Here is a 16,877-nt window from a genome sequence, read left to right as displayed (position 1 = left end):
TAACAATCCTATTATAAATAATGTAAATGGTAGTGTAAGGGTTAATAATCATATTATAAATAATGTAAGTTGTAATGTAAGGGTTAATAACCCTATTATAAATAATGTAAGTTGTAATGTAAGGGTTAATAACCCTATTATAAATAATGTAAATTGTAATGTAAGGGTAAATATCCCTATTATAAACAATGTAAGTGATGAGGACAATACATGGGACTTGCTCAGCAGCACCATCTAGTGGAGGAAATAAAAACAGAGGCTGAAAGTGCAGAGGGAAATTGATATAATGAAACACATGGAACTAAACAAACGTCTCAGGGCGGCTCAGCCAATCAGCTGCCACCAGCCATTTCCCCATATATTTTAATTAATTATCATTTTGCAACGAAATACTAGAAATGTGAACTGAAATCAATGCACCCGGCTATAAACGGTAAGGACAGAAGCCGCTGGAACAGGGGGCGGGGCTTCCACACTCACTCCTCATTGGTGCGTCTGGAGAACATGAGGATTTGGCGCTGAGGAGGGAAGAAGAGAGACAGATTAAAGGGCAGAGACAGGACCAGGGGGTAACTAGAGAGGCAGGAATGGAAAGAACCCTAAATAATGATACATATCAATATATATTGGTAAAATAAACTTCCTGGGCCTATAATGAACTTGCTCCTAGTGACTGCATGTTACTATTACTTCCACTGCATCCAATCAGCAGGCTTCTCTGGCTGTCATGTGCTCCCCACTAGTTATATACTCTATATACTCAATAATACCAGGAGCCCCAGAATGTATTAACTGTTACCTCAATACTGCAGAATCCAGTGATTTGCCCTCGGACGACGCTTCTGAGCATCTCGGGGGAGGCGTGGCCTGTCAATGACAATAAAACCACTTTAACCCCTTCCTTTCCGCTTGCCCCCTTAATACCGGGACAATAACAAGTGCATGAGATGCAGAAAGTCCGGTACCTTCCTGTAGAAAAAAAGGCTGGGCCAGCGGGGGAGTGACCCAGAAATGGGCGTCATCCAATGGCCGCAGGGAACGGACAGGGACGTTGGCAGTCAGGCCGTAATCCAACATGAAGACGACGGCGAGATCGAATATGACATCATAAACCCAGGCCCTTCAGCAAAGGGAAATAATGGGGTTCAATAAGCAGCTGCCATGTTTGTGCCTCTGCCCTCGGCCACTAGAGGGAGCTCCTGTGCTTAATACTGAGCAGGGGCTGCACTCATAGGGATTTTACCTGGGTATTGGCAATTAAAGGGGATGTAAACCCAAATGCTGCGTAAGGTCCTGCGGGGAACCAATTTCTAAGACCCGGACCGCAACCCACATATTTAACCACTTCCGCTACCTGACCCTTATCAACAATTCGCCGACCACCATCAAACGGGAAGTAATGGAACCGGACGTGACGTCATCAAAACCGGGCAGGGACAGACACTAGTTTTGTAAAACTTTAAAAGGAGTATAATATAGACAATATTAGATAAGAAATTTACATGAGACCTGCGGGTATACCCGCACCTGAAACTCCTCCCCTCATCCCGCAGGGTGCCTGCTTTTTTGCCGGTAACCCACAGGTACCTGACCCGCTGCAGGACTCTAACGTAAGGAAAGCAAATACAATGTAGCAGAAGGCTCTGGGTTTATATCCCCTTTAATACAGGCAAATTGGTTAGTAATGATGTTTCCCTCGTTATTCCGACCTGTTCCACACTGCTTCCTCCCCATTACTAGGGGGTATCTGAGCTAAGCACCGCCTCCCTCTATGCACCGCCTCCTCGGTCAGGAAAGGAAGCCGGGGCTCCACCTCTGCCAAATCCCGGGACAGACTGGCCATGTTGATACATATCTCCTAAAAATAAAGGGGAAGCGAGAGGTTATTCTGTAAATCAAGATTGGGCGTCACATGGCAGGAAGAACTGGGGTCTCTCACCTTTGTCAGGAGAACGGCCCAGAAGTAGGGAGTCTGGGGTATCACGTTAGTCACCAGAAGATCCACCTCTCCGCTCACTTTCATGATGGCCGCCAGCCAGCTGAGCTTCTGGAAGCAGTCCTTCAGCATATGGGAGAGGAGCATGCACCTGCCAACACACAGCACAGAGTAACCCAAACGGCCATTACCATTCATGTTGCACAAAACATAGTGCAGTATCTCAGTATCATCTCTCATCTACATTGTTTCTGCAGTCAGGACCAGCAGTGCAGAGAACAAAGACAGAAACGGCTATCGTACATAGAACTTTATGTAACAATGTCCATGGCCCCCAACTCAGTGTATATTTGCCAATTTATGTCTTTTTATTCCCACATGTTTGTTGGGGAGGAACCTTCAGTTACCTCATCTCTACTGGCACAGCATAGACAGACTTCTGGGTACTGGAGACATCGGGAGGGGGCCCTGTCCCAGCACAACACAGAGAAGAACAGGATTAGGTGCAGGTAAAGGTCATTAACTAGAGCATTTCCCACAGCAGTACAATTCTATATTCAAAGATCTGCCAAAGACTTCACTTAATTCGTGTTGGACATCAATGGACACAGAAAACATAACACAACCTTACTCATAACAGAAACAATGTATGTGGGGGACGTATTTCCTGGTACTCGTGTGACTCTCTGTACTTCCTTTGCATGGGGGAGTGTATTTCCTGGTACTCGTGTGACTGTATCTACTTCCTTTGCATGGGGGAGTGTATTTCCTGGTACTCGTGTGACTGTCTCTACTTCCTTTGCACGGGGGAGTGTATTTCCTGGTACTCGTGTGACTGTCTCTACTTCCTTTGCACGGGGGAGTGTATTTCCTGGTACTCATGTGACTGTCTCTACTTCCTTTGCATGGGGGAGTGTATTTCCTGGTACTCGTGTGACTGTCTCGGCTTCCTTTGCATGGGGGAGTGTATTTCCTGGTACTCATGTGACTGTCTCTACTTCCTTTGCATGGGGGAGTGTATTTCCTGGTACTCATGTGACTGTCTCTACTTCCTTTGCATGGGGGAGTGTATTTCCTGGTACTCGTGTGACTGTCTCGGCTTTCTTTGCATGGGGGAGTGTATTTCCTGGTACTCATAACTGGGAAATATACAATAATACTACAGTAAGGGGCCTCCCTGGCAATAAAGGGATTATATACTCATCGGAAAACCCCTTCCTAGTAGGCCCGAACTGTCAGTGCAGACGTTAGGGGTTTTTGTCTTCATTCACCTCTGGAGGCAGGACAGGTACTCATGTGACTCTCTGTACTTCCTTTGCACGGGGGAGTGTATTTCCTGATACTTCTGTGTGTGGCTCTACTTCATTTCATGAGGGAGTGTATTTCCTGGTACTAGTATGACTGTCTCTACTTCCTTTGCATGGGGGAGTGTATTTCCTGATACTTCTGTGTGTCTCTACTTCATTTCATGAGGGAGTGTATTTCCTGGTACTCGTGTGACTGTCTCTACTTCCTTTGCATGGGGGAGTGTATTTCCTGATACTTCTGTGTGTCTCTACTTAATTTCATGAGGGAGTGTATTTCCTGGTACTCGTGTGACTGTCTCTACTTCCTTTGCACAGGGGAGTGTATTTCCTGGTACTCGTGTGACTGTCTCTACTTCCTTTGCACGGGGGAGTGTATTTCCTGCTACTCGTGTGACTGTCTCTACTTCCTTTTCACGGGGGAGTGTATTTCCTGGTACTCATGTGACTGTCTCGGTTTCCTTTGCATGGGGGAGTGTATTTCCTGGTACTCATATGACTGTCTCTACTTCCTTTGCACGGGGGAGTGTATTTCCTGATACTTCTGTGTGTCTCTACTTCATTTCATGAGGGAGTGTATTTCCTGGTACTCGTGTGACTGTCTCTACTTCCTTTGCATGGGGGAGTGTATTTCCTGATACTTCTGTGTGTCTCTACTTCATTTCATGAGGGAGTGTATTTCCTGGTACTCGTGTGACTGTCTCTACTTCCTTTGCACGGGGGAGTGTATTTCCTGGTACTCGTGTGACTGTCTCTACTTCCTCTGCTCGGGGGAGTGTATTTCCTGGTACTCGGTTGACTGTCTCGGCTTCCTTTGCATGGGGGAGTGTATTTCCTGGTACTCATACCTGGGAAATATACAATAATACTACAGTAAGGGGCCTCCCTGGCAATAAAGGGATTATATACTCATCAGAAAACCCCTTCCTAGTAGGCCCGAACTGTCAGTGCAGACGTTAGGGGTTTTGTCTTCATTCACCTCTGGAGGCAGGACAGGTACTCATGTGACTCTCTGTACTTCCTTTGCAAGGGGGAGTGTATTTCCTGGTACTCGTGTGACTGTCTCTACTTCCTTTGCACAGGGCAGTGTATTTCCTGGTACTCGTGTGACTGTCTCTACTTCCTTTGCAAGGGGGAGTGTATTTCCTGGTACTCGTGTGACTGTCTCGGCTTCCTTTGCACGGGGGAATGTATTTCCTGGTACTCGTGTGACTGTCTCTACTTCCTTTGCAAGGGGGAGTGTATTTCCTGGTACTCGTGTGACTGTCTCTACTTCCTCTGCTCGGGGGAGTGTATTTCCTGGTACTCGGTTGACTGTCTCGGCTTCCTTTGCATGGGGGAGTGTATTTCCTGGTACTCATACCTGGGAAATATACAATAATACTACAGTAAGGGGCCTCCCTGGCAATAAAGGGATTATATACTCATCGGAAAACCCCTTCCTAGTAGGCCCGAACTGTCAGTGCAGACGTTAGGGGTTTTTGTCTTCATTCACATCTGGAGGCAGGACAGAAAATTGAGTTTCTGGTACCTCCTGGTCCCTCCCACTATATATACTGTATAGTTCGTCTCCACCTTCTCTGATCAGTTCCATTGTCAAGCTCAGTGGTTGGAGACAGTACAGATAGAAGGAAGGCCAAGAGACATCGATAGAAAGTATAGCAAGAAAGAGGTCCCGTGGCCCATAAAATCAGCCTGGGTGGGACTTACTGCACTGACAGTTCGGGGCTACTAGAAAGGGATTTTCTGGTGAGTATAAAATCCCTTTTTCTCTAGTCGGCCCTCCGGTCAGTGCAGATGTTAGGAGACGTCCAAAAGATGTCCCTTTCTTGGGTGGGTAACTTCAATTTTCCGATTGGGAAGCATAAACGTTCAACTTAGAAAACTTAATGAATGTATTGGGAGAAACCCAAGTATCCGCTTGGCAGATTTGTGCCAAGCGGATGGTCTGCGTGTACCACTAGTATCATAGACTTTGTTTATAGTGACAACTAGCCAAAGGCTATAGTCCTTTATGACACAGCTTTTGCTTTGTGTGTTGCAGAATAGGAAACAATTTGAGAGTCTGTCTGTATTCCTTCGATCTTTCAAGGTAAACCCAAAGAGCCAGGACCACATCTGCTTACGTAGTTTTCTTCTCCTTCTCGTTGGATGGGTCTGGGCAGAAGAATGGTACAATGATATCCTGGTTCATGTGACGTTCTGTCACCACCTTAGGAAGGAACCCGGGTGCGGTTCTGAGTATCGCTCTATCGTGGTGTAATGTGAGCCAGGGAAAGAGCTGCAATCTCAGATACTCATTTTGCTGATGTGATTGCAGTCAAGAACTTTCAGGGATAACCACTTAAGTTCACATGTCGACAATGGTTCAAAGGGTGGTTGTTGTAGTCCTGTCAGGACGACTGATAAGCTCCATGTTGCCAGCGGCTCCCTAAGAGGGGGTCTGTCTCTGGTCACTGATGAACTGTTGAACCGTGGGGTTCTCTGCCCATTTGATATGTGTCAGGGTTGCCAGTGCAGACACCTTTTTAGGGTGCGTAGTCCCAGTCCCTCCAGGAACCCTTCCATCAGGAATTCTACCAACTCCGATGTGTGTGCATTCTCCCAGTCAATATTCCTGTGTCTACACCTGGTAAGGTAAGTTCTCCAGACTGGTTTGATCCAATGGTAGATTGCTTTCGGGCCTGTAAAATGATGTTTATTGCGCTCTGCAAGAATCTTTGCTTTGTCCAATATTCGGTCTCAAGAGCCACACAGTCAGTCGGAGCATAGCCAAGTTGGGATGTTTGATTGGGCCCTGTGTTAGTAGATTGGGTATGAGTGGAAATTGCCAGGGTCTGGCGGTTGATAACCTGATGAGGTCTGTGTACCATACTCTGTTTGGCCAGTCTGAGGCTATGAGGATTGTGGTTGCGCTGGACAGTTTCGATTTCCTGATCACTCTGGGTAGAATGGCTAATGGTGGAAATGCGTAAACCATCCTGAACTCCCACAGTAACACTAGTATGTCCACTAGTGTTGCCATCGGGTCTCTTGTTCTGGCGCAGTATATTGGAAGTTTTGCATTGTGTCTGGATGCCAACATGTCCACCTCCGGTGTCCCCTATCTGCGGGTTAGTTGTAGGAAGATCTCTGGGTCTAGCGACTATTCTCCCTGGTCGATTGATGTTCTGCTGAGGTAGTCTGCTTCTTAGTTTTCCAGCCCTGGCATGAATACTATGAAGATGTTTGTTACCGTACTTTCTGTCCAAGTCAGTATCCATAATGGCTCTTGCATGGCTGATTTGCTGCGTGTACCTCCTTGTTTGTTGACGTACCATAACACCGTTGCATTGTCGGACTGTACTCAAACTGCTCAAACTTGCAATGTGGTTGACAATTCTCCAGTGCCAGGGCTATCACTCGTAGCTCCAGCACATTGATGGGCTGAAGCATGCTTTCCTCCTTGGACCAAGTTCCTTGGAGAGTAAGGCCATTGTACACTGCTCCCTATCCCCTGAGACTGGCGTCTGTTGTCACTGTTGTCTCCTGTCCAATGTCTGAGCCAGAGGGCTCTATGTGCCACCACCACATTTGCTGTGGTTTTGGCTGCCAATTTAGCGACCCCCATTGCGGCCTCTACTAGGAATGCTAAGGCGGTGAATAGCTTTTCTACATCATTTTGTAGTTGCTATCTCTATGACAGTGGATGTCGGGCTAACTCTTGCTCCCAATGTCTGGCTGTGCGGGCTATTGCGGCGTATTGCTGATTCCTGTGTGTAGGACCATTTTAGCACTGACTCCATGCGTCGGTCTAATCAGTCCTTAAATGCTGCTTCTGCAGAATCCACTTTGGGGGCCTTGTCCCGCTTCTTTTGGTATTCCTCGTGTACGGGTACGTTTAGAAGAATCTCTGTGTGAGAATGTTCCCGCGTTCCGGTTGTGACCACTCTGTGTCGATCGCTTGAGATCCAAGTATAGGAGAAGGAAGAGGAACTCCAGCAGTATTACTGCAAACAACTTTTTATTCCAGGCAGTGGTAAACACATGTTTCGGGTTCAATACCCTTTAACAAGTGAATCGATCGCTTAAGCGATGTAGTTAAAAATTGGAAAGACTAGTTTAGATTTTTTCTGGACTCCTAGAAGTCTGTCTGCCCTTGACAGTGCATCATCTCCCTCAGTAGTCTTTTAGACACCTCAGGGGTTGCTGCTGAAGGCCCTCCCTCTTCCGAGTCTGACTGGGCTTACTGTTGGTCTGAACTATCTGTATCCTGAGGAAGGAGCGAGCGTGGTGGTAGCCCTGCGTTTTCCCTTATCTGGAGTTGTTTTGCGCCCTCTTTTTGGAGGGGCTGACTGTACTGTTTTTATGACCCATTGGAGAAATTCCCCAATTTGGGCCGGTACCTGGTCTGATGTTTGGGCAATGGGATCAGTCTCCCAGGGTCTTTTGTGATGAGGCTAAAGCTGGCCATAGATGCAAAGATCTGATTGTTCGAATCCTCGTACTTTCGGCCTTCCCCATCTCCAGACCTGCCACTAACTTTTCAGATCAAATAAAGTAGTAAAAAACAGATGAGCCAATGTTCTGCCCCGACAGCAATCGTACGAACGCTATGTCCGGCAAAGCGGGTGACACTCCCACTGAAAATCCTACAATCGGCAATACACGCAGAGATATTATCAGCAGCCGACAACCTTTTAACCTGTCCCATCAACCAAACGACTGATCTCCATGGGATAAAAAATGTCGAGACTCTCCACACATGGTCTGAAATCGTAGGAATCGAGGATTCATACAATCGGATCTTTGAGTCTATGGCCAGCTAACTCCAGTAAAGGCTGTGTCTGAGTAATCTATGGTGAAAGTACAGGTGGCTCTGGTCTGAGTGCTGCCTATGGAGTAGGTTTGCAATCAGAGAAATAATTCCGTTCTGATTTCCATAGGGAATGTCTGCACACCTTATATATAGGTAGCTTGTCAGGTTTCTTTTGGTATTTAGCTGACTGTGCTAACTCTCTGATGTCTTTTAGTGAGTCAGTCTCCTCCATTTTTTTTACCACGTGTACTCACGGAGCCCTGTGCTGAGGCTGCTGCTTTGGTAGGTTTTTAGAGTTGTCTGATGGCGCTGCTGTGAGCCTGCACTGCTTGACCTCGCTGCTGAATATGGAGGTAGTGTGATGCACGTTTTCCAGAGCGTCCGCTACGTGATCACGCACCGCTCCTATTAGCCTTTTGGTGCGAAGAGGTTTTGGTGCACGCAGAGTTCCGAGTTTGACGCTTTGCCTAGCAACCCAATTGTAGTATTTTTCCCGTGCGCCCATTTTCCGCCTTGTGTCCCTGGACTAACCGGCTCTCCTTTCCCACTCTGCCGCTTCTTGTGCCTGCATTGTACACATGTGATGTATGTGTCCATATGTTTATTTTGCCTAGTGGACAGCTCTCCGTGTCCGTGACCGGCCAGGGTGTCCAAGTCCCGTCTCCCTTATGGAGACAGTTGTAGTAGGACAGCTATGCGTGCCCTATAGCTGGGTATCTTAATCTTCACTCCGAGTACTCCATTGTGGATTAGGTGCTAGTATGACAGCTCTACGTGTCCTTAGTACTCAGGGAAGCTCGCAGTCCCTTCACCATCCTGACTCCGTTATGGATTAAGCTTCAGTAGGACAGTTCTACGTGTCCTTAGTGCTCAGGAAAGCTCTCAGTCCCTTCACCATCCTGACTCCATTATGGAGTAAGCTCCAGTAGGACAGCTCTACGTGTCCTTAGTACTCAGGGAAGCTCTCAGTCTCTTCACTATCCTGACTCCGTTATGGAATAAGGTTCAGTAGGACAGTTCTACGTGTCCTTAGTACTCAGGGAAGCTCTCAGTCCCTTCACCATCCTAACTCCGTTACAGAGTAAGCTTTAGGACAATGTCCCCTGTCTGAGGCCCTTTGTGTGCCAGCAGACACTGTTCTTTTAAAAAGGGCAGCTCTGCGTGCCACAAGCCCTTGTAAAAGGTAAGGGAAAATTATGAATAATAAAAATTAATAAATAAAAACATTACGCTACTGTCCTTCACCTCCGAGGCAGGACAAAGAACTGAAGTGAGCAGGCGGAGAGGAACTATATATACAGTGGGAGGGACCAGGAGGTACCAAAACTCAATTCTCTGAACTGCCTCCACAGGTGAATAAAGACAAAACCCCAACGTCTGCACTGACAGTAGAGCCGACTAGAGAAAATAACGTTACACCCCATTATGAATAAAATAATAACCCCCACTCACCATTAGTGCATCCATTTAATTCATGTGGGGGCACAGGCTCCAGTTCCTGCAGAGCAAAACAATCACCCGTCAGACACAAGATAGAATGGAATAGCCAGTGAGGAGCCTACTTGTAATGGAAAGTCAACCAACCAAATAATGTGGGGGTCAAACAGGGGGTCAAGTAACCAGTCCCAGATGAATGAATAAAATCTCTAACATAAACTTGTCTTGTCTTGGGTGCACCAGGGGGCCCAAACTGCTGGCTGGGTTTTATTCTTCATATAAAGCAGCACAAAAGACTAATTCCTTCTATTCATATAACACTTTACTTCCCCTTTAACCAATATGTTGTTACTACTGCTGTTCAATATCTTCAAACTAAAGAGGGTCTCCCCAAGATCCCAACACCCCTTCCCCGTATATCTGACTATAAGTCTGTAAAAGTCTTACCGGCATTGAGCTGAACAGATTATCAGCCTCCTGTTCCTCGGCCTCCAAACTTAACTGCCTCTCCTTAATTGTCCTGCTGTTTAACTGTTCCACTACCTGGGAAACATCATGAGAGGAGCCACACTCCACAACTGCCGCCCTGGAGATGAAGAGTTAACAGCCATTTGGAACTGCAATAAGTCACAGCCACTGCAGCCTTGTGCCTTTATATGGTCACAGAACAACCCCTCAGTGACTTCTAATATCCTTATCATTTACAGTAGGGGGTACATTATCCCTTATAATACATGAGTGATACTCAGAATTCCCTGTATAACTCAGCCTGCAGCCTTGTGCCTTTATATGGTCACAGAACAACCCCTCAGTGACTTCTAATATCCTTATCATTTACAGTAGGGGGTACATTATCCCTTATAATACATGAGTGATACTCAAGAGTTCCCTGTATAACTCAGCCTGCAGCCTTGTGTCTTTATATGGTCACAGAACAACCCCTCAGTGACTTCTAATATCCTTATCATTTACAGTAGGGGGTACATTATCCCTTATAATACATGAGTGATACTCAGAGTTCCCTGTATAACTCAGCCTGCAGCCTTGTGCCTTTATATGGTCACAGAACAACCCCTCAGTGACTTCTGATATCCTTATCATTTACAGTAGGGGGTACATTATCCCTTATAATACATGAGTGATACTCAGAGTTCCCTGTATAACTCAGCCTGCAGCCTTGTGTCTTTATATGGTCACATAAACCCTTAGTGACTTCTAATATCCTTATCATTTACAGTAGGGGGTACATTATCCCTTATAATACATGAGTGATACTCCGAGTTCCCTGTATAACTCAGCCTGCAGCCTTGTGTCTTTATATGGTCACAGAACAACCCCTCAGTGACTTCTAATATCCTTATCATTTACAGTAGGGGGTACATTATCCCTTATAATACATGAGTGATACTCAAGAGTTCCCTGTATAACTCAGCCTGCAGCCTTGTGTCTTTATATGGTCACAGAACAACCCCTCAGTGACTTCTAATATCCTTATCATTTACAGTAGGGGGTACATTATCCCTTATAATACATGAGTGATACTCAGAGTTCCCTGTATAACTCAGCCTGCAGCCTTGTGTCTTTATATGGTCACAGAACAACCCCTCAGTGACTTCTAATATCCTTATCATTTACAGTAGGGGGTACATTATCCCTTATAATACATGAGTGATACTCAGAGTTCCCTGTATAACTCAGCCTGCAGCCTTGTGTCTTTATATGGTCACATAAACCCTCAGTGACTTCTAATATCCTTATCATTTACAGTAGGGGGTACATTATCCCTTATAATACATGAGTAATACTCAGAGTTCCCTGTATAACTCAGCCTGCAGCCTTGTGCCTTTATATGGTCACAGAACAACCCCTCAGTGACTTCTAATATCCTTATCATTTACAGTAGGGGGTACATTATCCATTACCCTGCACAGGGGGTATTAAGTACAGCAGTCACATAACATACCAGGAGTCGCTGAGCTTCTCTTTGTACAAGCGCAGGGGATTAAAGGGCACAGAGAAACATAATTCCTCCTATAGAGAAACAGAGTGAGAGACAAAAGAACATTCAGTGGAATAAATCTGAGCAGCGAATAGAAACAGAAGGGACACTAAGAAACTAAAGTATACGAATGTAAATGGTGCTGGGTGATGTCATCAGTCATAATGGGATCTTAGTGATGTCACTTGTATCACATGACTGTATGATACAAATATGCTGTACCCCCTATATAACAGGCCTGTAGCCCTTTATGTGATCATGGAAGCCTTATATCTAACGAGGGGGCACACTCTTTGTGAATTTCACAGGTGTGACTGGAAGAGGGTGCAGGTTCCTTTATATGTGTGGGTGCTGATACAAAGCCCCTCATTGGTATATGTGAGGTCATTCATGTTTGGGGGCCCCTGACAGACCAGTAACACCCCACAATGTACCTCAGTTGCATGGTCAGGCAGATTCCTCACTCGCACTTCCCTCTGTGTTGCAGCTGCTGAAGACAAGATGACAGTCAGTGCCCAGGTCTGTGTGCCAGTTTACCTGCAATCATGTGCCCTATAGAGTCACACACCCAGCCCTAATAACAACATGTATAAACCAAGCACCCCTTTTATCCACAAACTCTGGGGTACACAAGGCACAGGAGGTACTTTAATGCAGAGAAAAGCTCCTGTGCCACCCAAATGGTTTTCACTTGTATTTTTCTTTAAAGGGAAAACATTTTTTTTTTTATAAAAATGCATCAGTTAATAGTGCTGCTTCAGCAGAATTCTGCACTGAAATCTGTTTCTCAAAAGAGCAAACACATTTTTTATATTTAATTTTGAAATAGACATATTGTCAGTTTCCCAGGTGCCCCCAGTCATGTGACTTGTGCTCTAATTTAGTCACTCTTTACTGCAAGCTTTAGTGATATCACCCCTCTCCTTCTCCTCCAGCAGCAGAACAACAGAACAACAGAACAATAGGCAGTTAACAGATAGCAACTATCTGACAACTCTGCTGAAGGATTTGTTTGCATTGCTAGTGATACCACCTAGTTGTAAACATGAGAACAGCACCAATGCAAAAAAACCCTTCTTTTTCCTGCTTGGTGCTATTCTCATGTCTACTACTAGGTGGAGCTAGGGAGCACAAGCCAAGTCATGGTATTGTACAATGGGAAGGGAAGTTCTATCCTGAAGCGCTGGCTCCTTCTCCTGGCATAGTATCAGGCACAATACACTGAGATGGCTCATTCACGCCAATATTACAGCTAAAAAATACATTTGTTGGTTCAAGAATAACATTTTAAATATATAGAAAAAAAAGTAAGCCATAAAAATCATGACAGAATCCCTTTAAACCCAGTCAAACAAGAGGGACCAGAGTAGGGGGGCATATGATCAGGTGTAATCCCCCTTTACCCTATTCTTTCTCCTATAAAGTCACTTACCCAAGGCAAGTTGATCCCCAGTGCCATTTGCACTGATCTGATTGGCCTGGTCTTTATCAGTGACCTCCTCCAGCTCCTGTAATATAAACACAAGGGGGCGCTGTGAGGCTACTTCATGCCATTGCCCTAGCCGATTGGTCCATTTCTTGGCAAGTGAGGGGTATTTAGACTGAGGGGGTAAACTCATGAGGAGGGGGAGGAGCAATGAAGGTGGGTCACAGAAAAGAGCAGGTTTCCTGCATAATGAATTAGTAACAGTGCTGCCATGGGATTTTGTTCCACTGACCACACACAGAGCTGTGATTGGCTGAGAAGTTACACAATTTGCCCAAACTGGATCCTTGATTGGCTGCATCCCTAGCCTCACTGCTGCCTTGTGCGAGTGCTCACTTACCGGCAGTTCCGGGAGAATTTGGGAACCTTCGTCTGGTTTCCGGTTTCCCTCGCCGGGGATGGTATTTACTTTGCACAGAAGTCTCCGCCCCTTCAGTATGGCGCCATGGATCTTGCCGACAGCAGAATGGATCTTCTCCGCGGAGCTCAGGTTCACAAAAGCAAAACTTGAAAGCAAAGGAGAATTAGAATTGAGTGGGGGGGATAGCACGGGGCAGGGGGGGGTAACACGGGGGGGGTAACACAGGGCAGGGGGAGAGAGTCACACACCATTTGATATCCTTCTGCATTTTGCGAATGTTCTCCGGCTCATATTCCCTCAGCAGCTCCTGCAGCTCCTTCTGATACAGATACAATTGTAACACAGTTATTACTGCTGCACCCACACACCTGCCCCCTCCCCCATATGGGTCACTAGAACTCAAATACCTCTGTAATGTCATATGGGAGATTCCCAATGTAAATCTGTCCTGTAGCCTTGGTATCTACAAAGACAGTCATCATGTTAATCTTACTACATGTCTTATATAAACAAGTCATCATGTTATAATCCTCCTGTTCCTGCTGAATTGTGCTTAGTACAGGGAATACCTATGCTGTCATAGTTTTATGGGATCTCTCTGTACAGACTATGAGCAAACTTAGGGACTGTTCCTGCTGAATTGTGCTTAGTACAGGGAATACCTATGCTGCCATAGTTTTATGGGATCTCTCTGTACAGACTATGAGCAAACTTAGGGACTGTTCCTGCTGAATTGTGCTTAGTACAGGGAATACCTATGCTGCCATAGTTTTATGGGATCTCTCTGTACAGACTATGAGCAAACTTAGGGGCTGTTCCTGCTGAATTGTGCTCAGTACAGGGGAATACCTATGCTGCCATAGTTTTATGGGATCTCTCTGTACAGACTATGAGCAAACTTAGGGGACTGTTCCTGCTGAATTGTGCTTAGTACAGGGAATACCTATGCTGCCATAGTTTTATGGGATCTCTCTGTACAGACTATGAGCAAATTTAGGGGACTGTTCCTGCTGAATTGTGCTTAGTACAGGGGAATACCTATGCTGCCATAGTTTTATGGGATCTCTCTGTACAGACTATGAGCAAACTTAGGGACTGTTCCTGCTGAATTGTGCTTAGTAAAGGGAATACCTATGCTGCCATAGTTTTATGGGATCTCTCTGTACAGACTATGAGCAAACTTAGGGGACTGTTCCTGCTGAATTGTGCTTAGTACAGGGAATACCTATGCTGCCATAGTTTTATGGGATCTCTCTGTACAGACTATGAGCAAACTTAGGGGACTGTTCCTGCTGAATTGTGCTTAGTACAGAGGAATACCTATGCTGCCATAGTTTTATGGGATCTCTCTGTACAGACTATGATCAAACTTAGGGGACTGTTCCTGCTGAATTGTGCTTAGTACAGGGGAATACCTATGCTGCCATAGTTTTATGGGATCTCTCTGTACAGACTATGAGCAAACTTAGGGACTGTTCCTGCTGAATTGTGCTTAGTACAGGGGAATACCTATGCTGCCATAGTTTTATGGGATCTCTCTGTACAGACTATGAGCAAACTTAGGGGACTGTTCCTGCTGAATTGTGCTTAGTACAGGGAATACCTATGCTGCCATAGATTTATGGGATCTCTCTGTACAGACTATGAGCAAACTTAGGGGACTGTTCCTGCTGAATTGTGCTTAGTACAGGGAATACCTATGCTGCCATAGTTTTATGGGATCTCTCTGTACAGACTATGAGCAAACTTAGGGGACTGTTCCTGCTGAATTGTGCTTAGTACAGAGGAATACCTATGCTGCCATAGTTTTATGGGATCTCTCTGTACAGACTATGATCAAACTTAGGGGACTGTTCCTGCTGAATTGTGCTTAGTACAGGGGATACCTATGCTGCCATAGTTTTATGGGATCTCTCTGTACAGACTATGAGCAAACTTAGGGGACTGTTCCTGCTGAATTGTGCTTAGTACAGGGAATACCTATGCTGCCATAGTTTTATGGGATCTCTCTGTACAGACTATGAGCAAACTTAGGGACTGTTCCTGCTGAATTGTGCTTAGTAAAGGGAATACCTATGCTGCCATAGATTTATGGGATCTCTCTGTACAGACTATGAACAAACTTAGGGGGCTGTTCCTGCTGAATTGTGCTTAGTACAGGGAATACCTATGTGCCATAGTTTTATGGGATCTCTCTGTACAGACTATGAGCAAACTTAGGGGACTGTTCCTGCTGAATTGTGCTTAGTACAGAGGAATACCTATAGTCGTATCTCTATGAGCATACAGTAAGTACATTTTCTGAAAACGTTCTCCTTGCCTTCAGTCCTGTAGCGCTGGCTATTCTCTATCATGGGCTTGGTTTCTGCAGCCTGTAATGAAATACAAAGTTGAGAGACAAGTGGAAAGTACTGAGGCTGAATTCCAAGTGGACGGACTGCACATGCTCAGTGAGTGCTGCTGTGACTGTGGGTGTTACTGGGCATGCTCAGTACTGAGCAGAAGTCTGTGCATAGGAGACGTGTTTATAATTACGGACATTGGATATTGGCTTTGCTGATATGGAGTTAAACATCACCTGTGATTTGGTGGCAGCCTCTGGTTTCCTGCCGTTGGCCGGTGCCAAATTCGGCTTCAAGAAGAGGGTCCGACCTTTGTACAAGATCCTTGGGCCCTTGGTTAGAGCCCGCTGTGTTTCCTGTGGGGACGGGAAGGTCACAAATGCGTAGCTGCCGAGAAGAAAGTGTAAGATTAGTAAATCAGAACCAGCAGTGCAGAGAAGAGAATAAATGATAAAAAAGTACCATCTCTGTTCCCGCTGATGCTTAATGACATCGAGTGGGTGGAACTCCCTGAAGAGAGCGAGGATTTCCTCCTGTAATGACAGTGGCATCAATAAACTGTCATTACTATGGGCATCTCACCTACTGTGCCCAGGCAAAGTGTATGGTGTGTGGAATAAGTCCAATGGGACTGATAACCCCAGCTAAATCATAGTGTAATAAGATGTTTCATTGGCTGGCTACTTGCCCCACCCTGTTATGGATATTACCTGTAAGATATTAACCTACTGTAGGTTAGTTACACCTGTGGAAGTGGGTTACCTGTGTGATGTCCTGTGGGAGGTTACATACATATAGCCCTTCCCCCGATTCTGTACAGACAGAGAGACAGATTATTGGTACACGGTATGAACCAGTCGAGTTATTTAAAGGGGTTGTTTGCCTTTAAATTAACTGTCAGTATGATGTAGAGAGGGATATTCTGAGACAATTTGCATTTGTGTTTCATTCTTTATTATTTGTGGTTTTTGAGTTATTTAGCTTTTTATTCAGCAGCTCTCCAGTTTGCAATTTCAGCCATCTGGTTGCTAGGGTCCAAATTACCCCAGCAACCATATATTGAGACTGAAATATGAACAGGAGAGGCCTGAATAGAAAGATGAGTAATAGAAAGTAGCAATAATTATAAAGTTGTAGCCTTATAGAACATTTGTTTTTTAGATGGGGTCAGTGACCCCCATTTGAAAGCTGGAAAGAGTCAGAAGAGGAAGGCA

At 45.4% G+C, this 16,877-nt stretch overlaps 1 protein-coding gene across 6 annotated transcripts in view; it reads right to left on the bottom strand.

The window, feature by feature from the left end:
• Positions 1-266: 266 nt before the first annotated feature.
• Positions 267-16,877, bottom strand: part of tdrd10.L (tudor domain containing 10 L homeolog) — a 32,578-nt gene continuing 15,967 nt past the window's right edge. For 4 of the 6 annotated variants that reach the window (XM_041573756.1, XM_041573758.1, XM_041573753.1 and 1 more), the window contains 18 exons: positions 16,426-16,475; positions 16,126-16,196; positions 15,900-16,050; positions 15,642-15,693; positions 13,729-13,784; positions 13,570-13,640; positions 13,301-13,466; positions 12,907-12,982; positions 11,909-11,964; positions 11,439-11,506; positions 9,923-10,061; positions 9,491-9,536; positions 2,344-2,404; positions 1,940-2,087; positions 1,710-1,858; positions 966-1,120; positions 800-867; positions 267-518 (listed from right to left, as the gene is read on the bottom strand). In XM_041573756.1, coding sequence (XP_041429690.1) covers positions 477-518; positions 800-867; positions 966-1,120; positions 1,710-1,858; positions 1,940-2,087; positions 2,344-2,404; positions 9,491-9,536; positions 9,923-10,061; positions 11,439-11,506; positions 11,909-11,964; positions 12,907-12,982; positions 13,301-13,466; positions 13,570-13,640; positions 13,729-13,784; positions 15,642-15,693; positions 15,900-16,050; positions 16,126-16,196; positions 16,426-16,475 — 1,625 coding nt within the window. In that variant the 3' untranslated portion in view covers positions 267-476. The remainder of the gene's footprint in view (positions 519-799; positions 868-965; positions 1,121-1,709; positions 1,859-1,939; positions 2,088-2,343; positions 2,405-9,490; positions 9,537-9,922; positions 10,062-11,438; positions 11,507-11,908; positions 11,965-12,906; positions 12,983-13,300; positions 13,467-13,569; positions 13,641-13,728; positions 13,785-15,641; positions 15,694-15,899; positions 16,051-16,125; positions 16,197-16,425; positions 16,476-16,877) is intronic. The other 2 variants (XM_041573754.1, XM_041573755.1) reach the window with 2 other exon arrangements.

This window comes from Xenopus laevis, chromosome 8L (genome assembly GCF_017654675.1).
Source record: "Xenopus laevis strain J_2021 chromosome 8L, Xenopus_laevis_v10.1, whole genome shotgun sequence".
Classification (NCBI taxonomy): domain Eukaryota; kingdom Metazoa; phylum Chordata; class Amphibia; order Anura; family Pipidae; genus Xenopus; species Xenopus laevis.
The sequence above is the reverse complement of the archived record's forward strand: the minus strand, read 5'-3'. Positions and strand labels throughout refer to the sequence as shown.